Source organism: Nycticebus coucang, chromosome 9 (assembly GCF_027406575.1).
Source record: "Nycticebus coucang isolate mNycCou1 chromosome 9, mNycCou1.pri, whole genome shotgun sequence".
Classification (NCBI taxonomy): domain Eukaryota; kingdom Metazoa; phylum Chordata; class Mammalia; order Primates; family Lorisidae; genus Nycticebus; species Nycticebus coucang.
This window is the reverse complement of record NC_069788.1, coordinates 84731935-84755267: the sequence shown is the minus strand read 5'-3', so window position 1 is coordinate 84755267 and position 23333 is coordinate 84731935. Positions and strand designations below refer to the sequence as shown.

Sequence of the window (23333 nt, the reverse complement as noted above, 5' to 3'; positions counted from 1 at the left end):
GGATGGTCAGAAAGGCTGTCTAGCCCAACAACCTCCTTTTGTAAATGAGAAAACCAAGGGGACTTGCCCAAGGGATCATTTACACCCTTGGAGCTGAGCCTCCTTCTCACTGAATTTTGACCCCTCTTGGTCTCCCCGTGGTTCTCACTAGGTATTAAGGAAACGTTAGCTGAGTTACACCAGACTAGTAGTCTGGTAATTCCTAGCCAAGTGCTTTTTCTTTTAGACCACTCATTCTGAAACTTAGCTAGGATAGGAGAATCAGCTGGATCATTTAAAAAATGCTGATGCCCAGGACCTACCTCCCAAGATTCTGATAGAGTTGATTAGGGGTTGTGGCTTAGGCACTGAGATTTTTGAAAGTTCCCAGCAGATTCCAGTGTGCAACCAAGGCTGAGAACCACTGTTCTAAATCACACTGCTCCTTAGGGGTAAAGAAAACTGCTGTTCTCTCGTCGTATTATTTCGTCTCTTCTTCCCCAATATGGACTTAAGGGTTTGGGTCAGGAAGGAAATGGACAAAGACCTTCAATGCACCCTTGGAAATAAGCTGCCTGTCCCCCACCTTTAAAAGACACAGAAAAGGACAAGGTTTGGAGATCAAGTTAAATGTCCAATTTATTTTTATAACTTGAAACCAGAACAAACTTGGTTTTGAACAAGCGTACAAATGAAATGGCAGACACATGCGGAACTCAACATTGTGACATTAAGGAAAAAAAGAGGCCCAAAATCTTGTACAGAGAATAAAAGGAACAATAAATATTTCACTAAGCCATATTGAAATGACCTCCTGTCATCTCAACATTTTATCCATAACAAAAAAAAAGTGCCTGTTTCTTAAACAGAGCACAAATACCAAGCAATAATAAATAGTTCCAAACTTGTAGTAAAAGACAAAACCTCCAAGTAAACAACAAAAGCTCATACAATAATAGAAAAGGTAATAAAAATATTTCGCCTTGCCAGTACAAATGCAAACAACTTAAATCAATGTAACTTTGCTTTGCAGGGCTAAGATACAAAGAGCACCAAAATCACGGGTTTGCCTGTGTTCAACAAAACCTTCAACTGACAGTTACTTAGGACCGGGATGAAAGGCTAATTTCCTTACGTTTCACATTTTGCTTAGAGTAATTCAGTCTCCTCTTCTCCTCATGAAAGACCCTCTCATGGCAAGTGGCGGGTTCCAATTTGGGGCAACTTTGAACAAAGTTGTGGCAGTGTGGAAACCGGCCTGAGGTCGGCTGGGTCACCCATGCTAGAGGCCTCTCTCACTGGGCCATCTGCTTCGGTGGTGGTTTTTTAAACACAAAAGAGAAATAAAATTCCCTGTTCTCTGCAGGTGACAGAGACACACAATCCTTGTGCTTTAGGATGGCTTAGTCCTGGCATTCTGGTGACTTTGTGTAAGCTGGTGAGCGCTGGCTAGCTTTTATGATTACAGGAGGCTCTTGAGGACCTTAACAGGGCATGCAAAAGGCAGGGCAGCCCCCGGGTCTTTAGGTCAAGCAGTAGGAAACTGAAATCTCAGCTTTATCTCCCATTCCCCATTCCCTCCCCCTTTATTTTAACTTTGCAAAGGTAAGTGGCAAGGAGGAAAGATCACATGGAACAGAAAAGCTCCCAGAAGAAAGATTTCTGCGTTTGGTAAAGAATTGCCCCAAAGGATGCTTGGTTATACTTTCATAACCTGAAATAATGGTTTCTTACATTTCCTGAAATAAAAAGATGGCTTTCCTGATACAGGTATTTTTTAAAAAATGTATTATTCCCTTGTCCAAAAAACCACCACTTTATCTTAAAGCTACGGCTTTACAAAAAAAAGAGAGAGAGAAAGAGAAGGGAGGAAGGGAAAGGACAGAGAGAGAGAAAGAAATTAAAAATAAAGAATAAAGGACAGAGGATAAAGGTTGGAGAGGAAATGCAAAGGAGAGAGAAAAAGATATGGAAAGGCACCAAATTCATCCCAGGCCCTCGCATTCAAACACTGACGGAATGTAGGTTTTGGAGAGCAAAGCGGCAAAGCAGGGAAGAAAACAAGAGGCCAACACTCTCCCGGGCACAGAAGGTCCTAGCTCAGATGGGGTCTCCTTCCTGAAATCCCATTTCCACCACTCTCAGTGGCAGGTACTTTGCCTATACGGAGCTGATAACACCAGCTCCTTCTATCACATTTTTATTTGCTTAATGTTTTCTTTCTCAAGGACTAAAGAAGCCCAGTTTGCATTCCCTTCTGCTCTTAAGGGCAGGAAAAGGGGTGGCGGTGGTGGTGACTGCCACCATAGTGATGGCAGAGAAGGAAGATGCTCCCTTGCTCTCTTTTCACTACGTCTGACATCTTACAGATGGCCTCTTACAGAAAGGGAGGACTCTGTGGAATGTTACTGACATCTTTACAAAAACTCATTTTTTTCCACTCAACATGAATAAAGAATTTCCCATCCGGTCTGCTGTGGCCACACCAAGGAGCCTTGATGCAAGGTTCAGGGCATTCAGAGTGAAGCCCAACGCGAAGGGTTCTTTGTGTAGGCCAATTCCACAAAAATATATACAACTAAAATGATTTGTGAACCAAAGCATTTAACTACTTTCTTTTGTTTCTTTTTCTCAAAGGTTGTCAAACAACCCTTTTTCTCCTGTACAATAGGACTTAACATACAAATTTTTTTTTTTTGCAATATTTTATCCTGCCAAATTAAAAAAATATATTATGGCAGCCTGTTTGTTTTTGTTTTTTTTTTCTTTTTATTTCCAAATTCACTAACAAAAAGGTACATTAAATCCCTTTAAAAGGACAAGCTTACAGTTAAAAAATTACAAGCTCCAGTAAAAATACAGCAAGTGCCTACATCATATGAACCAACCAATATATCCATTCCAGAGGGAAGTGGGAAGAGAAAAATAAGTACAGGTCAGAAATGTGATTTTTTTTTCTGCAAAGCAATAACAATATTAAGCACTTTTTTTTCTACATACTTTTTCTACATGGTGTAGCAATCCCCTTTTAATCCCCAAATACAAGTTTCTATACATTTTTTCAAATAAAAATTCAACACCCAAGGCAGAAAAAAATTTACTAAAACTCCGACTTTACAGTTACTGTGACAAGAACAAATTTATAGACCCACCATTTAAATTTTACTGCAACATTTTCAAGGAAAAGAAAAGGGTTTTTTTTTTTTTCTTGTTTTGTAAAATGCCCAGGCATTCTCGATTATTACAAATACTGGTCCACTTTTACAGTAATCAAGAAATTTTAATATATATAATATATACTAAAACCCCGTCACCAAAAGAAAACAATATACACGCAGCCACTGTGGCATTTTTGTATAACCTATTAAGCAAACTTTGAAAAAAAATGATCGCTCCAACACACATACACACAATTTTTTTTTACCCTTGTATGTATCCAATACTGTAAACGTATTTTTAAGACAGAGTGCACTAAATTTAACTTTAGAAAAAATTAGCCGTTGTTCCTGAATTGCTTTTGTTTTTTCATTCAACGATATCAACTTGTAACTTGTGTCACTTGAGTTTTAATTCAGCAGTAAATCACCTCCACTCCATATCTAAGCAGCGTTGTCCCAAAATCAAAAGGGTCTGAGGATAATTCAGCTAATGGATGTCCAAGGTTGTGCTGGGTTTATTTCTTCATTTGATTGGGTCTTATGGCATTTTCATATCCTCTATCTTCAACCAGGATTTTTTTTCTTTTTTACTTAAAGTAAATGTGGCTTTGTTAGTTTCTAAAGAAATGTACTTTTCTTGTTTTACTTTTTTAAAAAGTCTTTTCATTTTAAAACAAAAAGTTTTGCATTTGTCTCAAGAGACTCAAATAGGAAGATCAGTTTTCAAGGCACTCACATCAAATTGAATGGCAGTAGAAAAACTGTCCTATAAATTACTATTTTGTTCTTTATAGTGCCAGTATTGTGAATGCCACGCTTAGCAACACTGACACTCAATCTCAGCTGTCCCTTACAGTTTAACCCACCTCTGGGCCAAAGAGAAGAATATGCTGCAATTTCTTGTTTAGAAGCCATTTAATTTAAATGCAAACAAAAGCTTTAAAGTGCGGGTTAACAGAATTCAAATGTCTAATCTTAACTGTTTGATACTTAGTACCTTCCAACCTAATGAGATAGACAAAAAATTACTTAGGAAGTAGCGCTGGGCACCTTCAAATGGAACTCTTTCCCTGCTTATCCAATAAAAGGAACAGAAATTCCCATCCCTACAATGTCATCCGTGTACATCAAATGAGAAAACACTAACTTCCTCAATTCACCATCAGGGCATTTGTCTGCTTGAGAAGTGATCAGTTACCACTTGTAGCAACATACAACTTGAGATTTATGTGGTGGGGGGTGATAAAAAGAGAGAAGCTGCCAAGCCAGAAGAAGCCTGAAAGAACACTGCTCGTTTCTTCCTTTCTGTGTCACTGCAAGCCACTCCATCTACCCAAAAAAGGACCCTTAGCCCATTTTATTCAGCCTAATCTACAGCAAATAGCAAAGACAGCATCCCAGGGCATACCAACATTCCAAGAAAATGATAATATCTGCTGGTAATGCACGACTGCAGGATGCTTTGGGGACATTTCCTAGAGTAGCCCTCAAAAACTATTTCTCTGGTGGCACTGAGTTTGTGGGGTGCCCACCCCAACATCACCACTAAAAGTTTTTCTTATGCAATATGAAAGGTGAACTCAACACAGAAAAGGCCTCTATGACTCAGGACATCATCAGTGCTACATCTCCACTCCAATGCTGAAACAAAGTGCTACAACTTTAAAGATTGTTATCGCTGTACATCCAATCCCCCACCCCCAAAACAAAAACAAAACAGAACAAAACAAAAAATCGCATGCCACTTTTTATTTCAGGACCAAAAAATAATAATAATAATAAAGTAGGAATAAAAAAGTAAACAACTTTAAAAGTCATTTAAGTGTTGGCTTCTTCACAAGAAATTACACATGCTTAGCTTAAATTTCAAAAAAGCAGCGCCCGCCCCGCCCTCCCCCAAATTATAATTTAAAAGATATGCTTCCCCTCTACATTGCTCGCCAGTCATTTGCTCAGGCTACTACTGGGTTTAAAAAAAAAAAAAATGAAGAAGGGATGGATACCCAACAAAATCTTTTAAAGGAATTTAAACAGAAAGAATAATAATAAAAAGTACCTGCACATGCCAAAAAAATTACAAAACCCAATAAATACAGAAATTATTGCACAGTTAAAAGGCTCCACAATTTTTACTGCCTTAATCAACCCTCGGGTTTCCATAGGACTTCGCAGACACAGGTTACGTTGGAGTGCCGCCTCCCCTGGGCCCCGGGGACACGCGGGGTGCTAAGTGGCGGTGACACAGAGGCAAGTCAGGTCAGCATTCTCTCAGTTGGCAACGGTTCCACTGTACAGATGTGGGTGCCCGGCCCGCAGGCTTAGCTCCTCTCGGCCTGCTCGATTTTGACGTCGTTAGTCAGCAAGTGCTCGCCATGCCACTTTTTCATGTGTTTCTCCAGGGTGCTGTAGACGCTGAAGGGCATCTGGCAGATGTCGCAGCGGTACACCTCCTTGCCGATCTGCCCGTGCGTCTTCATGTGGCGCGTGAGCTTGCTGCTCTGCGCGCACGCGTAGTTGCACAGCTCGCACTTGTAAGGCCGCTCGCCGGTGTGGCTCCGCCGGTGCACTGTCAGGTTGCTGCAGTTCTTGAACACCTTGCCGCAGTACTCGCACGTGTCGCTGCGGCGGCCCTCCTTGGAGCTGGGCCGCCCCGGGCCCGGGCCACCCAGGTGCGGCGTGCTGCCCCCGCTGGCCGTACCACTACGGCCCGACAGACCGCCGTCCAGCAGGTCACCGGGCGGTGTGGAGAAGCGCAGGCTGCCGTTCTCGGATGAGTGCTCGGACGACGTGGCGAAGGGCGACTGGCGCGCGTCCGTGAAGCCCAGGAAGGGGTCCTTCATGAAGTGCCGTGACGCCGCGTAGCCCACGAGCCACTGTGAGTACACGTTCTCGGATGGGATGAGGGCAGCGGGCGGCAGCTCCAGGTCCTTCTCCACCTTGATGCGCTTGGCTGCGCTGTTGAGCCCGGGGCTGGGTAGCGGCGCCGGCTTGCGCGGGAAGAGACCTGGGAAGGGGTCAGCGCCTGGCGCGAAGCCACCGCCGCGCCCGTTTACCGCGCCACCCGTGCCTGCGTCGCCACAGCCTCCAGCGTCGTCGTCGTCGCCAGCATCACCGCCGCCCGCCCCGCGCTTAAGGAAAGCGCCGCGCTTCTGCTTGTCAGCCAGCAGGTCGCCATACTGAGGCAGCGCGCCCAGGCCCACGTTCTCCATGACCTTGCCCAGCACAAGCGCCTTCTCGTCAGCCAGTGCCTTGGCAGCGCCGCCCACGCCGCCCCCAGCGCCCGGCACCCCCGGCACCCCGCCGCCGCCGTTTTCGCGGTTTCGGCTCAGCTCCGAGTCCATGCTAAAGCTCGACTCGGGTCGGCTCTCGTTCTCAAGTAGCAGCTCCTCTTCCTCTTCCTCCTCCTCCTCGTCCTCCTCCTCAGGCTCGTGGCCCAGCGATGGGTCGCTCTCGTGGTGGCGGAAGTCGCCGTCAGCTGCCTTGAGGCCCTCGCCGGTCAGCTCGCTGGTGCCGGGCTCCGGGGAGCTGGCAGCCGAGAGCCCATCGTCGGAGCGGCCGGCCAGCGAGCCGGCCTTGTGCATGTGTGTCTTCATGTGGCGCTTGAGCTTGCTCGCCTGCGAGCACGCATGGTCGCACAGCTGGCACTTGTAGGGCTTCTCGCCCGTGTGGCTGCGCCGGTGCACGATGAGATTGCTCTGGAACTTGAAGGTCTTGCCGCAGAACTCACACGACTTGCTCTTGGCCGGCGGCTGCGGTGGTGGCGTGCCACCGGGGGGCATGGGCGGCAGCGGTGGCGTGCTCAGGAACGGGGACTTGGGGCTGGGCTGGAAGGGGTTCAGGAGCCGGTGCATAGGGTTCCCGCGGCCTGGCGACACGGGCGGCGGCGTGGAGCTATTGCCTGCCAGCTCGCGGAGCCGCCGCGAGAAGTCCATGGCGGGAGAGTCAATGGCCATGGGGTTCAGGCGCATGACTCGGTCAAAGGCACTGGGGTGCTGGGCGACGAGCCCCATCTCCTCCGCACTGAGGCGATGCGGGTCCAGGTGGTGGCGCGGCGGTGGGCTGAAGAGCGGCGGCGTACCAGGCAGGCGGCCCTCACCGAAGCCCGGGTGGTCTCGTAGGATGGGGCCCGTCATGCGCAGCAGGTTGAAGGGGTTGCTGTCGCCCAGGAAATTCATGAGTGGGGACTGCGCCACGGCCTCGGGCCCGAGTGGCGGAGGGATGGTGAGTCGCGGCGTGAGCGAGCTGCTGGCCGGCCCCGGCTCCAGGTAGATGCGGAAGCCATGCGTGTTCTGCGCGTGCTGCAGCAGGAACCACGCGCTGTTGAAGGGCTGCTTGCATGTTGTGCAAATGTAGCTGGAAGGCTCATCTTTACCTGGGGAGACACGGACAGAAAGGCAGAGCGTGAGAAGCAGCAGGGGCGCAGGCACCGTGGGGCCACCGGCCTGGAAACGCATGGTGGGGACGTGGCCCAGCACCCCACCACGCGGCTGCAGGGCTGCCAAATGGACGTCACCAAGTTATGTCACTTCTGTAAGCCTCGTTTTGCTCCCCTAAAGAAAAGATGTTCTGATTCCCTTTTGTCACTGAGGCCAAGTGAGATCTGTTTATGAGGATGTCCGCATCCGGCAGTAACTAATATGTCACAGGCTGGACTACATAAAAGTAGCCAGGGCAGATAGCATCTACCCGGGGCTCTCTTCACACTGGAAACCAAGTAGACCAGGAGTTCTTGTTCAAGACATTATCGACCCCAGTAATTCTGGGGAAAGTTTTCCTGTGTACCATGGGATGTTCAGCATCCCTGGCCTCCACCTAGGAGATGCCAGAAGCAACCTCTCCTCTGTTAGTGAAAACCAAGTGTCTCCACATCTTGCCAAATGATCCCTAAGGGGGTAAAATCTCCCCCACCCCTTGAGAACTAGATTCAGAAAATATTTGATTCAAGGAAGTGCTACCCAAACTCAAACTGTATTGTCTTATAAACATTTTTTTCTTTCTTTAAGGAAATGGCTGTGATACCTCTCCAATCTTTGGGGATTTTAGCTAAATCGTAGAGTTTCATACACTTGTGTTCAACTGAACATGCATTTTCAGGAACAGGAGAAATATAACACACTGTGAAGACCTATTACTTTGTGACAGCTGCCCCCACTGTGGCCTCAAACACCTCATGTACTGTTCTGCCTCCAAATACCATGGGGTGGGGGAGGGAAACTGGCCCAAATGGGTATTTCAAGTCCTTCACCAGAAAACCAAGGGATAAAAGAATGTCCTCAAATCTGACAGGGAAGTCAGAATGAACAGCAAGTGCTGATCTGCTAGAAACTGGCTCTGGTGACACAGCAGCAAACTGTAGGGGACACTTGTGGCACATAGCCAGAATGTCACAATCTTAGCCCACCAGTAGTCACAAAATGGAGGCTGAACATTTCATGTGGAACCCATCTTATGAGTGCCCTCCTCAGACTTCAGGTGATAGTGCTTTCCAGCCTGACCCTACACTTTACATAAAGGAGGCAGTGCAGTCAGGCCTTGTCTTCTGTCACCAGACTCATTAAGGCAGTGGTTCTCAACCTGTGGGTCATGACCCACAGGAACTGTTTTAAAGGGCTGCGGCATTAGGAAGGTTGAGAACCACTGTATCAAGGGAAAACAGGAATCCCACCCCAGACTCTGTGCAAGACACGCCATTTGGGAGCTCGAAATGCCCCCTCCCCTTTTTTTCCCCCAAACTTTCCTGTACCTGGAAGATCTTGATGCTGCTATTAAAGTACCATAGCTGCAAACTTCCTGGTGAAGCCAGACATGCACATTAATTAATATCCCCAGTATCAGTAATGTGAGGTGGGGGGTGAAGAAAACAATTCTCATCTTAGACTCCACCAGTCAATTTAAGGACTTCTGAAATCCTGTGCACAGAATTTCCCACCCACTAATTATGTTTCTGGAAGGCTGCACTCTTAGCAGTGTTTATAGGCACATAAAACTCCATTTGGAAACCATCTTTTCCAAACCAAGTGACTTGGGAACCAAGTGCCCTGAACTCCATCCAGTTCAGTCTTGAGTGTGGTGTACACCTCTCTCCCAAGTTAGGCTTGCCAACTTCTATGGGCCAGGACCTCCCCAAGGCATCCCTGTGTGCAGTGTCACAGAGGGCTTCATGCTGCCCAAGGGACAGGGCAGAGATCTGCCTGGACCACAGACCCAACTGGACCAGGACGCTCATACTGGAAACCAAGCCAAGCTCTTACAAGTATTCCACGGAAACCACATCACTCTCCTGTTCTGTCTGTGTGTCCGGTGGTGAAAAGGCAATAGGTAGACAGGACAGAAATTAAAAAGGAATTCTGCAGTTCAGCCTCTCTTCATGTTTAAAAACGTGAAAGAGAACTTCTAAGGCTATTTTCTTCCTCCAGAGCGTCTGGGTCATTCCCCTCTCCCAGTTCCCCATGTGGAGCCCCTGACTGGAGACCTTGGCAGGGCAGCAGTGCCTTCCTGAGGCCCCTGGCAGCCACGGTTCTCACTGGAAGGCCCCAGCAACACCCCAGCCCTCCTTTCTGCTAACGGAGAATGCACCCAGCTGCCTCAGAGGCCCCATTTCTGTCCTCAGCTTATTAGCTAATGTACTTGGGGAACAGAAAGCCTTTCCTCACACAGCCTCGTAGGAGAGCCGGCCAGAAGCCACATTTACACTCTTCATTGCATCCTTTTTTGGAACTTGGTGGAATAAATAAGTAATAAATAAGAAGATAAATAAATGTCCCTTTCTGACACAGGAGCTAATAACACAAATGAAGCACCACGTCCTACAAGGTCATAGATCTTCAAATTAAAGAGTGTTTCTGTACCCTTCACCTCAGCTTCAGCCACTCTAATTAATCGATTTATGGCTCACAGCTGCTCTGTTGCTCATGTTTTCAAGATAGACCACCTCCCTTCCCCCAATCTCTTTTTTCCTTTTCATTGCCTTGTGTAGCTCCAAAGTACTTCCTATTTCTTGATCTGGTGGCTACACATTTTCTAGAAAGTTCTGTGCCCGATGTTACACACACACAAAAAAAAAAAAAAAAGAAAGTTCTGTGCCTAATGAGGAATGTGCAAAAATGCAGAGAACTCCCAGGCAGGCCAAAAATGAAGACTGCTCTACCGCTGAAATGGCCGAATAATTTAATTTTTGTTTTTACTCAAAATGGCAGCTGCTGGGAATCATGTAGCTACATGTTCTGAAGGGCTCAGATGTTTCCACTTCTTGTTTAAAAAAAAAAAAAATGCTTCTAAAACTCTAACTTGGAGCAGTGTTAGGGAGGAAGTCACCTGTCCACAATTCACCATGAGGCAGGGACGAGAGTTGTTTCTTCATCGAGTTGGATTTAGGGTCACTCGTCATGCTCACACCCTGGACTACCACTCTGGTTCCAAGACTTCCCTCTGCACAGTGCAGCACTCTCTGCAGCCACAGTCACCCCAGGATCTGACAGCTTCCAAATTCATAAAAATCTCCCAGCTCTCAAAGGCCTTCCCTAGATAACTCTCTTTTCCAGTTCCCCCTTTCTTTTTTAATAAAATGTTCATTTCCATATTATCATTTTGTGGTTATCTCTTACCTAGAAGTAGCCCTGAGCATGGGGCTGCTGACTTTTTAAGAACCAAACAATGTCAAAAAAATCTTTGAAGAGCCACTTGGAACATTTTTCTATTTGAGAACTCACTAAATATTTTAAGGACATAGTAACGCAGTCTCAGACGTCTCATTTTTAAATGCAGCAGAAGACACTGGTGAGCAGGCTGCTTCTGCTTAGGAATGGCCCACTCCCCTTCCCAGGATCCACGTCTCAATCTCAGGGCCACCTGCCCACAGGTGAGCTGGAAGCTGCACTGCAGCAAAAGGTGACAACTTCATGCTAGTGGCCCGGACAGGCTGCAGTAGCTACTGAGATTCCAACCGATAGGTCAAGGCCTATATTATTTAGAAGCGATTCACCTGTCAATGTCAAACCTGGCCTACAGACCTAGAAACATCGGCTGTATAGGCTCAATAAATCCTACTTGGTGACTCAGAACCCAGGGTCCATGTCTTTCCTTACTTCCTTCTTTCTTCCTTTCTCAGACATTTTTAGTATCAATCAACAGAAACCCACACTGGATCTTCTTTGCTCTACTGGCTCTAAAGTGACTCCCTGGATGTCTTTCCCACATGCAAACCCCTCCCTGACATCTCTCCATTATGAGGGCCCTAGGTAGTAGCCTAGGTTCATCCCTCTACCTCAAGGTCCCCAGAAGGGTGAATATAATCAAGTCACTTAACCTCTCTGGGCCTTCATTTCCTCACCAGAGAGGGCTGCAGAGACTGAACGGGATCCTGTATACAAACACACCCTATAAATCGCACCTGGCAAGGCAGGCATTATGGTTGGTTTTGGCACGTTTTTTTTTTTATTACCCATCCTTAAACCTGACTGTGGATGTCTCAGGAATGCCTTTCAGTATAACTCTGGCAATATGAAACCCTGGAGGAATTTTAATGCAGCCTGCCTCATGTAGTAGAGGTTCCAGGGAAGTAGAAACATGCAAACGTTGAGGAAACATCATTTTTTATTGTGATGTGTGGGATCCAACACACAACTGGACTCCTGCAATGAAATGTGACTTTTCCTCTGCAGTAGGATTTTTTATGAGCATTTAAATAATTGTTCCTCCTTATTGTGGCAGCTACTCTAATACCAATAAAAGTATCAAGGATGTTCAATAAAAAAAACACCTTTAATTGAATTATTATTCAAAGTAAAGTCCATAATTGATAGCACTGGTCCTCCCCTAGCCAAGTGATACCAAATGGAAGAGGATTCCTGTGTGAGAGAACAGCAGGGAGGCCCACTCCTTTGGATTCAAGCGGGACTTGGGTGATGTCTAGGGGTGGGAGTGTCACATAAGAACTGCATCTTGGTTCCACATGTCCCTATCCAGGTTACAAAGCATTTGCTTATGTCCCTGCAACTCACCACAGCCTCCGAGGGAAGCCAGGTGAGGACCACATCCCTGCTGGCACCTGAGGAAACTGCCAGAAAGGGCTGGGACCTCACTCCTCCTCAGGCTTTCTGACCCCCAAGCAGGGTACTCCTCCCCACCCCAGGATTCATCATTCTGTCTATACCTATCAAGGCTTGTTTTACAACAAAAACAGCCAGGAAAGGACTTCTCCTGTCATACTGTACATATCCTGTGAGTGAAGGGCACTGACTTATCCTTGCGTATAACAGAGTCAGGGCCACCGTGGGCCTCGACCTTGGAGAGACACAGCAGGCACCTTTCACAGAGCTAGTGAGCCCATGGGGTGCAACACACACATGGGACTGAAAGAACAGAGGCAGAGGTGGCTGAACCCAGGGGCAGGAGCTGGGTCCCGGGGTCCTTTGCAGCAGCTCCCTGCCCTTCTCAGGACTTCAAGGCTGCCCAGCTCCCAAAGAGAGGGCTGGTTTCACCGGCCAACCACTCAATCCTCCTCCAAAATATATGACTGCTAATGGTATCTCCTCAATTCTGAAATGATCATAATTATCAGTGTTATCCCCTAGATAAGTATACTCTTTATTTGTTTAAAAACTAGTTCCCCTCTCATGATGTCAGAAAATATCCCCTGGGCACCCTGGAGTTGGTATGAGTTATTCCTGAACATGGCCATCTGCAAAACCAATAACCACCCCTGCTTGCTCCAAACGCATTCTGTCAAACCTCTCCACAACAAAAGGCAGAATGGAAAATGATTACCACAGTCGTAACAAGAAACTGTTATGAAATCCTCACCACCAGCGAATTCCTGAGCCAAGAACACCGAGGACCTCACAGATGCTCCTGACAACCTGAGGTAGCAACTGTTGTCATCATCACCATTTTACAGATGAGGAAACTGAGGGTGAGAAGAGATAAGGGGACCTGCCCAAGGCCAGACAGCTGGTCGGTGGCAGCACCTGTGCTCATTATGTTATAATGTTAAAACTAGGTAGGAGTGGGGTTCGGGGTAACTGTGTGTGCCTCTAATTTTACCTTTCATTTCAGCCTGGGGAACTAATGAAAATATTGAGATGTGTTGCTTTGGGCTAGAATTACAGTAACTCAATAAAACTATGCCGATTATCTTGTGGAAAAGCAATAGATAGATGCAGTTTGGAATAGGAAAGTCTTTCAAAGCAAGTGATCCATGGAATGGTCACCCCTGACATACTGAGCCATTACCCCTATGCCAGTACTTATGGCAGACATTGCTAATCCATCCCTGCACTCTTGCCCTAGGCTTTGGAATCCTAGTTAACACCTGGGTTCCAGACATCCAAATAAAGTATCCTGGCTGTTCCTGGATCCCAGCACAAGTAAGCCCAGTAAATGCAGGATCAGAAAAGATGGGGTTGAACAACTTGGTAGCATGGTGTGTCCTGCTGAGAAGTGACTGCCTCTGCCTTTCTTTCATTCATCATTGAACAAATAGGAGCTGGGGCCCCTTTATCTGGTAGGTATTCTGCTGGTAGCAGGGAATACAGCTTATATTCCAGGGGGGACAGGGAACACCTAATAAGCCACTTAACTGTTCAATGAAAATTATGAGTGATGCTAGGGAGATGTTCAGGGTGCTGGGAGAGAGAAGGCAGGGGCTTGGCTGGACGTGAGGGTGCAGAACCTACATCAGTGATTTTCAACCAATGTTCTTTGAGAAGATCTTAGGTGTGTGGTGAAAATTTTTAAAGAGTAATTAAATCATTTTTGAAAGAAGTTCAAAGCACAGAAAGTATGTTCTTTTTTTTGATCAACGTAATTTAAGTGTGCTGTGGAAGTTTAACTATGGGTTCAAGTGTGCTGTGAGATTAAAAAGAGTTGAAAAAACGCTGACCTGCATGATACCAGGCCTTTTGCCCGCGTCCCTTCATTCAGTCTTCATAGTAGACTACAGTGACCATTTACAGAAGAAATAAAGGAGGCTCAGAGAAACTAAGTTGCTCGAGAACACATTATTGGCCTTGCATTATTTATTTAAAATTCATCTTCTGGATTCTAAGCTACGTAAGGACAGGGACCAGACTGGTCTTGTCGAATGCTTGGCCTCCAGCCACCAGCATGGTGTGTCTAATGAAGATGTGCTTCAGAACTGCCATGGCCCACAGTCGTGGGGGCACCAACAGACTGAGTGTTTTCTCAGCCTTTTGCCAGGACAGGCCTGTGCTCCTTCCAGAGTGAGGAGGACACTTTGGCCAAGTTGCTGGACTTTACAGAGTTTCAGGCTCAGTACAGTGGGGGTCATGGAGGGAAGATGTTAAGCTGTGGACACAGAGATCTGTAAAGCAGAGCAGAAGCCACTGACTTGAAGCACCCAGGGAGAAGGCAGGCAGACAAATCTGCACAGTGAGTGATGCTCACACCAGACAGAACTGGATGAGCCCAGGCAAAGGAGGGAAAGGCCTACAAGGCAGAGAGCTGCGCGAGCACCCTCGGAGTATGGGACCAGAAACAGAAAGTAGGTCTGTCTGCTACAGAATGGGCAGGTGAGGGGAAATGGGAAACACAACTAGAGAGGCCTCCCGCTCTCTGCAGGGACTTCCATGCAGGGCAGTTCTCACCCACACATGCTCACCCTCCTGACCGTCCTGATGCTAAGTGTGAAGAAGATGCCCTGCCCCCAGTGTACTTTCCCAGGGAAGAACAGGAAGAGTAGCAGGACAACGGAAGGCCACAGTCCATCTGACAACCCAGAAACAGTGCGGAGATGGAAGAGGTGAGAGCAGCGTTTATTCCTTTGCTCCTCCCTCTCTTCCTGCTTTTACACCACAGATGCAGATGTGTCCACTCTGTGCCAGGCTGTGTGCTAAGCAGAAGGTCACAGAAATACAAGTTTGTTTTCCTGAAGCCTGAAGCCTAGAACGAGAGACTAATCACTCCAGGAATAGCTAGGAAAGGTTCAAGCCACTCAGTCACTGATGAAGGGTGTACCACAGGGCACGGGACTCAGAAGGGGTGGAGACTGACAGCCTGGGAGGAACAGGAAAGACTCTCTGCGGAAGAGCCCCTGGTACTAAGTCCAAGGCGGAAAAAAGTCTGCCATGTAGACAACGGAGTAAAAGGGCACCCCTGGCAGAGGACACTGCCTGAATGAAGGATCCTAGATTCAAAGAGGGGAAAACTGAAGGTGGAATTGAAAAGGGGGCTTGAGACTCATCCAGGGAGGCTCTGAAAACACACTGAGAAACACTGCTATAAATTCTATCACAGTGAAAACTTTCATATTAAAAAAAAAAAGAAAATCTATAAGCCCACAGTCAAGGCCTACTCAAGTCAAAAAACCGTTTGGTATAACAAAATCTCAATACAACAAAACAATGTAGGTAAACCCCTCAGAGATTTGTTTCCAACAAGGCACACCCTTCCCAAACTGTGAAACCATAAGTATAAAGGAATGAAACTTAAAATCTAATCTATGAAGATCTCTAGTGTAGGAGGTGATCTTTTATATCACCCTCTGGAGCAGGAATTCAATTATTCCAGCAAGCCTCTTCTCTGAATACCCTGGGCCTATGAATCTGCCTTTAGGAACAGGGTAGTCCAGCTCTTAGTACAAGAGAGAACTATTAAAACTGAACTACGGCCATAGGAACAGTGCACCCTAGATTTCCCAAAACAGTCTCCAGTTCAACCGCTTAATTCTGTGGTCAGACCAGGTGTGCAGTTTCAGGCTCAGGAAACTGCCACCCAGCCCTGAAACAAAGCAGAATCGCTGACCGCGGGCATTCTGAGCAGGGTGAAGACAGTGGTGTTTGTCAGTAACATAGACAGGCGGGAAGGCAAGATGCCTTGAGAGGATTTTACTCTTGGCAACTCATTTGCAGCATTCGTGAAACACTACAGCACATTTCTCAGAGTTGTTGCTCCCTCATCCCCCAACTTTGGTAAGACATTCAAATCCACTGGAAATAACATAGAACATGTTGTTGGATTCCTTGAAAGCTGCTTTCTGTAGACTTCCCTGAAAAAGGCCTACATTTCCTAGTGGGCTTTGGTGGGCTGACAGCTGAACTCATTTTGGTAGGTTTTGTTCCCCACTACCTCAACCAGCCCAACATGGGAGTTTTCTGAAAGGATTCTAGAACTCTGGGGACAGGAATCTTGCAAAGAATGTAAAAGAGAAGCACAGGGCAAGACATCCTTAATGGACCAATAAAGAGGGAATTAGGAGGCCAGGTGCAGCGGCTCATGTCTGTAATCCTAGCTCTCGGGGAGGCAGAGGCAGGCAATTGTTTGAGTTTAGGAGTTCGAGACCAGCCTGAACACAAGCATCTCTACTAAAATAGAAATAATTAGCTAGGCATTGTAGTGGGCACCTGTAGCCCCAGCTACACAAGAGGCTGAAGCAGGAAGATCACTCAAGCCCAGGAGTTTGAGGTTGCTGTGAGCTATGATGATACCATGACAGTCTCTACCCAGGGCAACAGGGTGACGCTCCATCTTAAAAAGAAAGGGGGTGGGGGGGAATTAGAAAGTGTGCAGGCAAAAGAAGCCAGGAGTTGGCTGTAGATATTAGAGAAAGCACTGTACCTTGCGTGCCTGTGTTTCACACTCACAGATGGGGTGGGTCTCAGGCTCCCCCTGTTCCTCCGAGCTAAGCCTCCCTTCTCCATAATTCACGACTTCCTTCTCGAAGCAAGCCTCCATACTTCCTTTCCTTAAATCCACAAAAATCTCTACATTCCGCCCCAAGAAGTGTGGCAGGGGCAGTAAATCTCCTTTTAATGGAGTGTACGTTTAGCTCCGAGGAGATAATTGACGTTATGGAGAGCCTCAACGCAGAGTTATATAGGTTAGCTAATGCAGAGGGGACTCATTACCGACGCACCACAAACAAGTCATAATATATGTATATTGTTCTGAGTGGTGTTAGAGCAAAAGTGTTCTGGTCCGCGGGGATTGATAAAGCACAAGAAAACAGCAGATATGCACTTGTAAATTTGTCTCATTTGTCTCTGAAGTTAAAGGTTATTCCCTTGTTCTGAATTTGTAATAAAAACATGCTAGCCCAGGGTTTGTGGAGAATGTTTGAATATTTAAATTGTGTATAATGATAGGCAATTATAGGGTAAAAACTGGACCTTATGAATGGGGGAGCGCTATTTGGATCACTGAGTGTTTTCCCACTGACAACTCTTTCATCTTGAATGCATTTTGCAAGTCATTTCCCCTGCAAAGGGGTTCAGGGAGCATTATCAGGGCCCAAGGCCACCAACCAGTGCCCAAACAAGTGTGGATTTGCCTGGGTGGGTGAGTTCTTTTCCTTTTCCTTTCCTTTCCTCTCCTTTCCTTTTCCTCTCTCTTTTCTAGTTTTGCTTCCTTAAATGTGCATTGTGCATCTCTCCAACTAAGGACAGAGGCTGCAGCAGCCGCTGAGGCAGTGGCCCATCTTTCCCCAGCTGCTCAGCACTTCTCTGTCATTGGGGGGAGGGGGGGGTGAGGCCGGCATAGGAGAGGCCTGTGGGGTGGAGTGTGAATTTCTGCTGTTCCCCCCACCACCCATGGGCACCTTTCTCTGCACCCTCTCCCACGGAGGGCAGGGCGCTGGCAGGGAGCCCCAGCTGTGCTGGGCCCGCTGGGGTGGGGGTGGCGCTGTGGCTCCTGCGGCTGGAGCCCAGGTGCCCGCCTGGCCGAGGCTGCCGTCAGCCCAGGTTAACCAACTGCAGTGCTAGAGTAACTCCAGCCAGCTTGTCACCGAGCACAAAAGTCATCAGCCAGTGAATGTTCTTTTCTGCACCACAATTAAGACGAATCAATACGACGTGCCACAAATGGTATTTTACTCTCAATAAGAACTCGAGCTGAGTTTATTCAGAATATTTTAGTGCTTCCCCGGGGGATTTTGGGCCAACGCAGATGGCAAATAAAGTACTCAGCCTAAGGCTACAGCACATTATGGTAATTCTAATGTCAGATGTACTTTAATATACAGCTCTATTTAATCACCCCATTATTTCACATTTCCATATGAAAAACCTGCGGCACTTCTGCGGTGCTTCGCCTCTGCCACGGTGCCAAGCTTCCTCCAGCCCGCTGCCGGCAGCAGGGGATGTGGTCATCCTCGCCAGGCACAGCCTGACAGTGTCGAAGTTTCTGGGGGCCCGGAAGCACGCCTGAGCTGCCTGGTGCGATTAGAAAATCAGAGGCCTGGGAGATGTACCAAACATACCGTGGAAGGTCACAGAAAAGAGAAAGTACACATCCCCACCCACACACAAAAATGCAGGAATGTGTGTGTGTGTCCATGTGGTCACACACATGCACACATGGGGGGTGGACTAATGTCAAGGAGCAATCACACCCATGCTCCTAACACCAACAGCCCCAGCACAGCAGCTCTCTCACTACCACTAGGCCCAACCGTGGCACCAGCCCCAGCCTGTGACCAACAGTGTCCATGCCAGCTGGCTCTCATAGTACTGCCCACCCACCCCATGAGGGCAAGATGAAAGTGTAACTGAAACCAAGGAGCAAGAGGAAATGTGCAGCAGCATGGGAGGCTGGGCTGGTGACAAAGGAGGTGGCGAGGGCGTGGGGAAGGGCTGGAGAGCTGCAGCCCTAACTGTATGGTCTGGAACCAGAGGGACCCCTATGGAGGCCCTGTCTGGATGAAGGGATGAGCACTAGAGAACCCCAAGCTTAGAGGCCCAGGCCCCAGAATTCATAGAATTCTAAATGGCTGGAGCACCTCAAGGCTGGTCAGGCAGTCAGCTGGCAGAGAGAGCCACAGAAGCACAGGTGTTGGCTGAGCCAGAAAATCATCCTTACACAATCATGGGGCATTCCAAGGAAGCCCAGCACAAGACCTGCTGACCACCCAATTCTAGATTTCTCAAAGATGGGCTTGCTGATTGATGCAATGACATCTGGCACCTGACCCTACTGGGAGCTCCTGTAATGAGTCAACATTTAAAGCCACATACATGATTCTTGTAAATGGTTAGAGCATACGTCCTTTAAATGAGGCACTTGCCTGTAAGCAGGCTATGTCTGGGGAGGTGAGGAGGGAGGGAGGAAGAAGGGCATTAAAACTGAAAAAGTTCCAGAGCACATTGCCAAAGTCACTGGCAAATTCCTCAAAAGTGCTCCGTCACCAGTAAAACCATCAGTAACTAATTCTATCAGACTTGTCTTATAAGCTCAGCACAGGAAACTTTTTAAAGGAAAACTGTTTGAGTGCTCAAAGGTACAGATAACTGACCTAGCTAACCGTTCCAACTCCTGCAGGTAGGACTGTGAAGGGATAGCTCACCACCCTGACTCCTGCTGCCCTCATTGGTCACAGGGTCATCCTCTAACTTCTTTCTAAAATATTTCTGAGGTGCTGGCTGAGGTGGTGGATCACGAGTTAGGCTACTCGGGAGGCTAAGGCAGGAGGATCACAAGTTCGAGGCCAGCCTGAACAAACCAGCAATACCTCTATCTTCAAAAACAATAAGTAAAATATTTAAAAAATACATATTTTGGAGGTAAAATAAAACAGTGGAAATTCATTCCTAATTTCCAAGGCCTTTGACTCCATCCTGTAATTGTTGGTTATTCTTAAACCTAAAAATAAATACTAATATTCGCCAGGCATTTTTTTCTGGCATTTTTTTCTGGTTGGAAAAATAGGGTAGGCCAGTGGCTCTCAACGGAGGGCTATTTTGCCTCTCTAGACATTTTTTTTATTTTCAAGACTGAGGGGGCTTGGGGTGCTACTGGTATCTAGTGGGGAAAGACCAGGGACACTGCTACACGCCTACAGTGAGACAGCCCCACAACAGAGAATGATTCAGCCTCAAATCTCAACTGTCCTGAGAGTGGGCAGCCCTGGGCTAGACTCTTCAGCTTAAATGCTGGCTTCCTTGTGGGCACTGCCCCTAAATCTAACAAAATAGACTAAAAGGAAAATACAGGGACTAGGGAGTAAGAAAAAAAGTCAGAGAAGGGAGAAGAAAGAGGTGGAGAGAACTGCAAAGACAGAGGAGGAGGGGCCCACAGCGTCTACTTGTTGCCAATAACTCAACTGTGGAATCCCAATCAATTTCATCATTGTTGAAATCATTTGAATTCCAGAGTTGCCTGGAGCCTCCAATTCCAGGGCACCCAGGGAGCTCCCTGCCTTGAGAAGGGGAGTGGCAGTCTGAACCAGCAGAGGGAAAATAGGAGCACTGCATTTGTCAGCACCCCTTACCCCTAGCCTGCCACTAAAAAACCCTCCGAGTGGCAGACACCTCCCTCCAGAGCTGGGCCCAGCCAGTAAAGCCAGGCTGTCGGGGGCTGCCCTAGATTCAGTGGCTCAGCTGTGAGCCCTGCAACAGCGGCTGCGGGAGATGAAAACCCAAATATACTTCCTGAAGTCAAAGAGATAAAAATACAGTTTCTGCTGCGTACACTGCACTTTCACATTGCAGCAACACTTGTGTGTGGAGGGGGAGGGGGGATGACCACACAAGCTTAAGCGGATTTTTTTTTTAAGACACGATCCAGCGAGATTACATAAAAAGTACAATTAAGGGACGCTCAGAATCCCAAGGCCTTCAAGAACGTGCTGCCTCTGGAATATTTTTAGAACAATCACTGAAGTGATTCTTCTTAGTTGTAGAAACACTCCAAATCAGAAAGTCAATTTTTCCTCTATTTGCAGAAGTGAGCTGGCTCCACTGGACGGAATGCGTGTGTTTTGCTTGGCGGCTGTTCATAATACGGTCTTGGCAGCGTTTCCTTGGAGCGCGCACGGTGAACCTGGCTCTCGCATACAGTAGCACTTTCATTTTAAGCGCCCCAGCCACGCTTCCCTAATAACAGCCTGGGAACTGCAAAACCCCTGTAAGCCCAGCCCTTTAAATGGGGAACAGAGCAGGGCTTTCGGGGCCCGGCTTGCCACAATAGCGACTGTGAACTGGGGCTGGTGCTTTCAATCAAGAAACGTGTCTCTCGTTAAAAAGGCAGAAAATAAAACAATGCCGGCACGTTCTGGGGACAGCAGCATGCCACCTTTCACCTCACCCTGGCCACACACACAGGCCCAGCCCTGGCTGGCTGCTTCCACCCTCTTGCCACCCTATCAGGCACCAGGTGTGTCCAGACCCACTGAATTTTTGATGGGAAGGAACACAGCTACTTTGGAATCCCTCTGGAGCTGTGGCCTGGAAAGATCCAATTCTCCTGCTTTCCTAGCCTTGGCTGAACATGAATGAGCAAGCTCAACTCTGAGCTCTGGACTCCTTATCCGCAAATGCAGACAACACCTGTATGGAGGATGATGGGAAGATTCCAGAACATGCAAGTGGGAGAGGCTTGCATCTGGCTTGTGCTCAATGGAGGAAGCTGTTTTATGGCAAGAAAGTAAATGAGTGAATGAATGAATGAGTGAACAAGTGAATGGGTGAATGAATGAGTGAACAAATGAGTGAATGTATGAATGACTGAGTAAACAAATGGATGAATGAATAAATGAGTGAGAGACAGCAGGACAGGGCTGGGAGGGACAAAAAGAACACCACCACTGATGACCAAATCCTTCTCCTTCACTGTCAGTAGCCATGGCTGATCAGGGAGCTATCAATCAAAAAGGGGACTTCCAGGTACAATTTCCGCCCCTCCCTGGCATCAAGAAATGTAGTTATTTTGGCCTCTTGGAACTAGCTCATCACCACTGTCTCTGTTTCACACGTTCCTCTTTCTTTCTCTCTGTGTTGTTTACAAAGGTTTCATTATGTTTTCAACTAATCAGAAAGCCCCGCTAATACACAATTAACATGTGATTATAAAAAAAAATTAAAATAGCTTCCAGAAGAAGGAAATGTAATTAAGTAGAGAATGCTTTTCAATAAGTGCTTGCTTTAACCCATTGTCAGAACACAGTCTACGTTTCGTCCACAATGCCTGGAACAGATGCCAAGGGCAGAATGTTAAAAGGAAGTAGAAAAAAAGGGGACATTATTTTCTGAGGGAATAATAACCATCAACTTGGCACAACATGCCAGAGAACTCAGATTCCAGCTGCAAAGGGGTGAACTCCCCCCAGTCCTCTTACCACTTTTTTCTGTAAAAATGTTTCCCTTCTCAAAAAAAAAAAGTAAAATAAATGATTAAAACCAAATCTAAGATAATAAGTGTAACTAAGTGGAGAAACAATAGTCAAACACACACATGTACACTGTTAACAGAAGTTCTAGTCCAGACCTCGAAGGGGGTTTGCTATAACCGCTTTTTAATCAAGTCTGTGATAATTGTGTTTCAAATCATTTTGGGTCACATTTCAGGAGGAAATCTGTCTTTTAAAAACTCCAGATCTAAATGGATTTTTTTTAGATTTATGTTCAAGAAGCAGGTTGATACATCAGGAGGACTTTGTTAATTTCCCTACAGCCATCCCACATCAATCCTTAGGCCAATGAGATAAAGCCATTTTATCCACCGATACTTGTCACATGAATGGGGGCACTAGAGGTTTGCATGGTTTCTGCCAATCAAAAAAGCAAATGGCAGATGCAACGATTTCCAAGGAAATGGGAATTTTGTGAGGAACATATACTTTCTCATACACAAAACATCTGGTTTTCACAATTATCCCAAACATGGTGAAGAAGAAGCAAAATCAGATAACTGAGGGCTAGTGGCAGGGCACCACCTTGGGATAAAGCAAACATTGCTGTCCCCCCCGTCCTCCAGCAGAAGAGCTAACAGTCTGTGAACAGCCAAAGCCCTTTTTATGCTCTGCTGGCTTGGAAAACATACACAGGTATGGTAAGACAGGTCTTTAAGGAGCTGGGGCTTCCGGACAAACCTTCCTCACTGGTGTCAGGTGGACATGACCAGTGCTCTGTCCTCTGGGCTTCTGCCCTCGGGCCACTTAGAACCCCATCCAGGATTGCTCCTTGCACCTTGAGTAAAGGACTCAACACTACAGTTTTCTATTCCAAACAACTCAGCAGTCATTAGCTGGGCATCTCTAGGCAAGGCACTTAACTTCTCTGAATCTGTCAGTCTATAAAACAACCCCCAGGAAAGCTAATATTCTCCCTGTCACTTAGGAAAGAAAAGTGAGATTCAAAGACATTCCCTGGCTGGCCCGATGTGAGGGCATCAGTACCCAGGCCTGGATGACTGATCCTAACCATGGAGCAGACCTCAGATGAGAACAACCCCAAGGAAACAGGCCCACAC

General features: G+C 47.0%; 1 protein-coding gene across 7 annotated transcripts in view; it reads right to left on the bottom strand.

The window, feature by feature from the left end:
• Positions 1-592: 592 nt before the first annotated feature.
• The window catches only part of BCL11B (BCL11 transcription factor B), a 95188-nt gene continuing 72447 nt past the window's right edge, over positions 593-23333 (bottom strand). For all 7 annotated transcript variants that reach the window (XM_053603068.1, XM_053603070.1, XM_053603075.1 and 4 more), the window contains one exon: positions 593-7509. In XM_053603068.1, the coding sequence (XP_053459043.1) occupies positions 5456-7509 (2054 nt within the window). In that variant the 3' untranslated portion in view covers positions 593-5455. The remainder of the gene's footprint in view (positions 7510-23333) is intronic.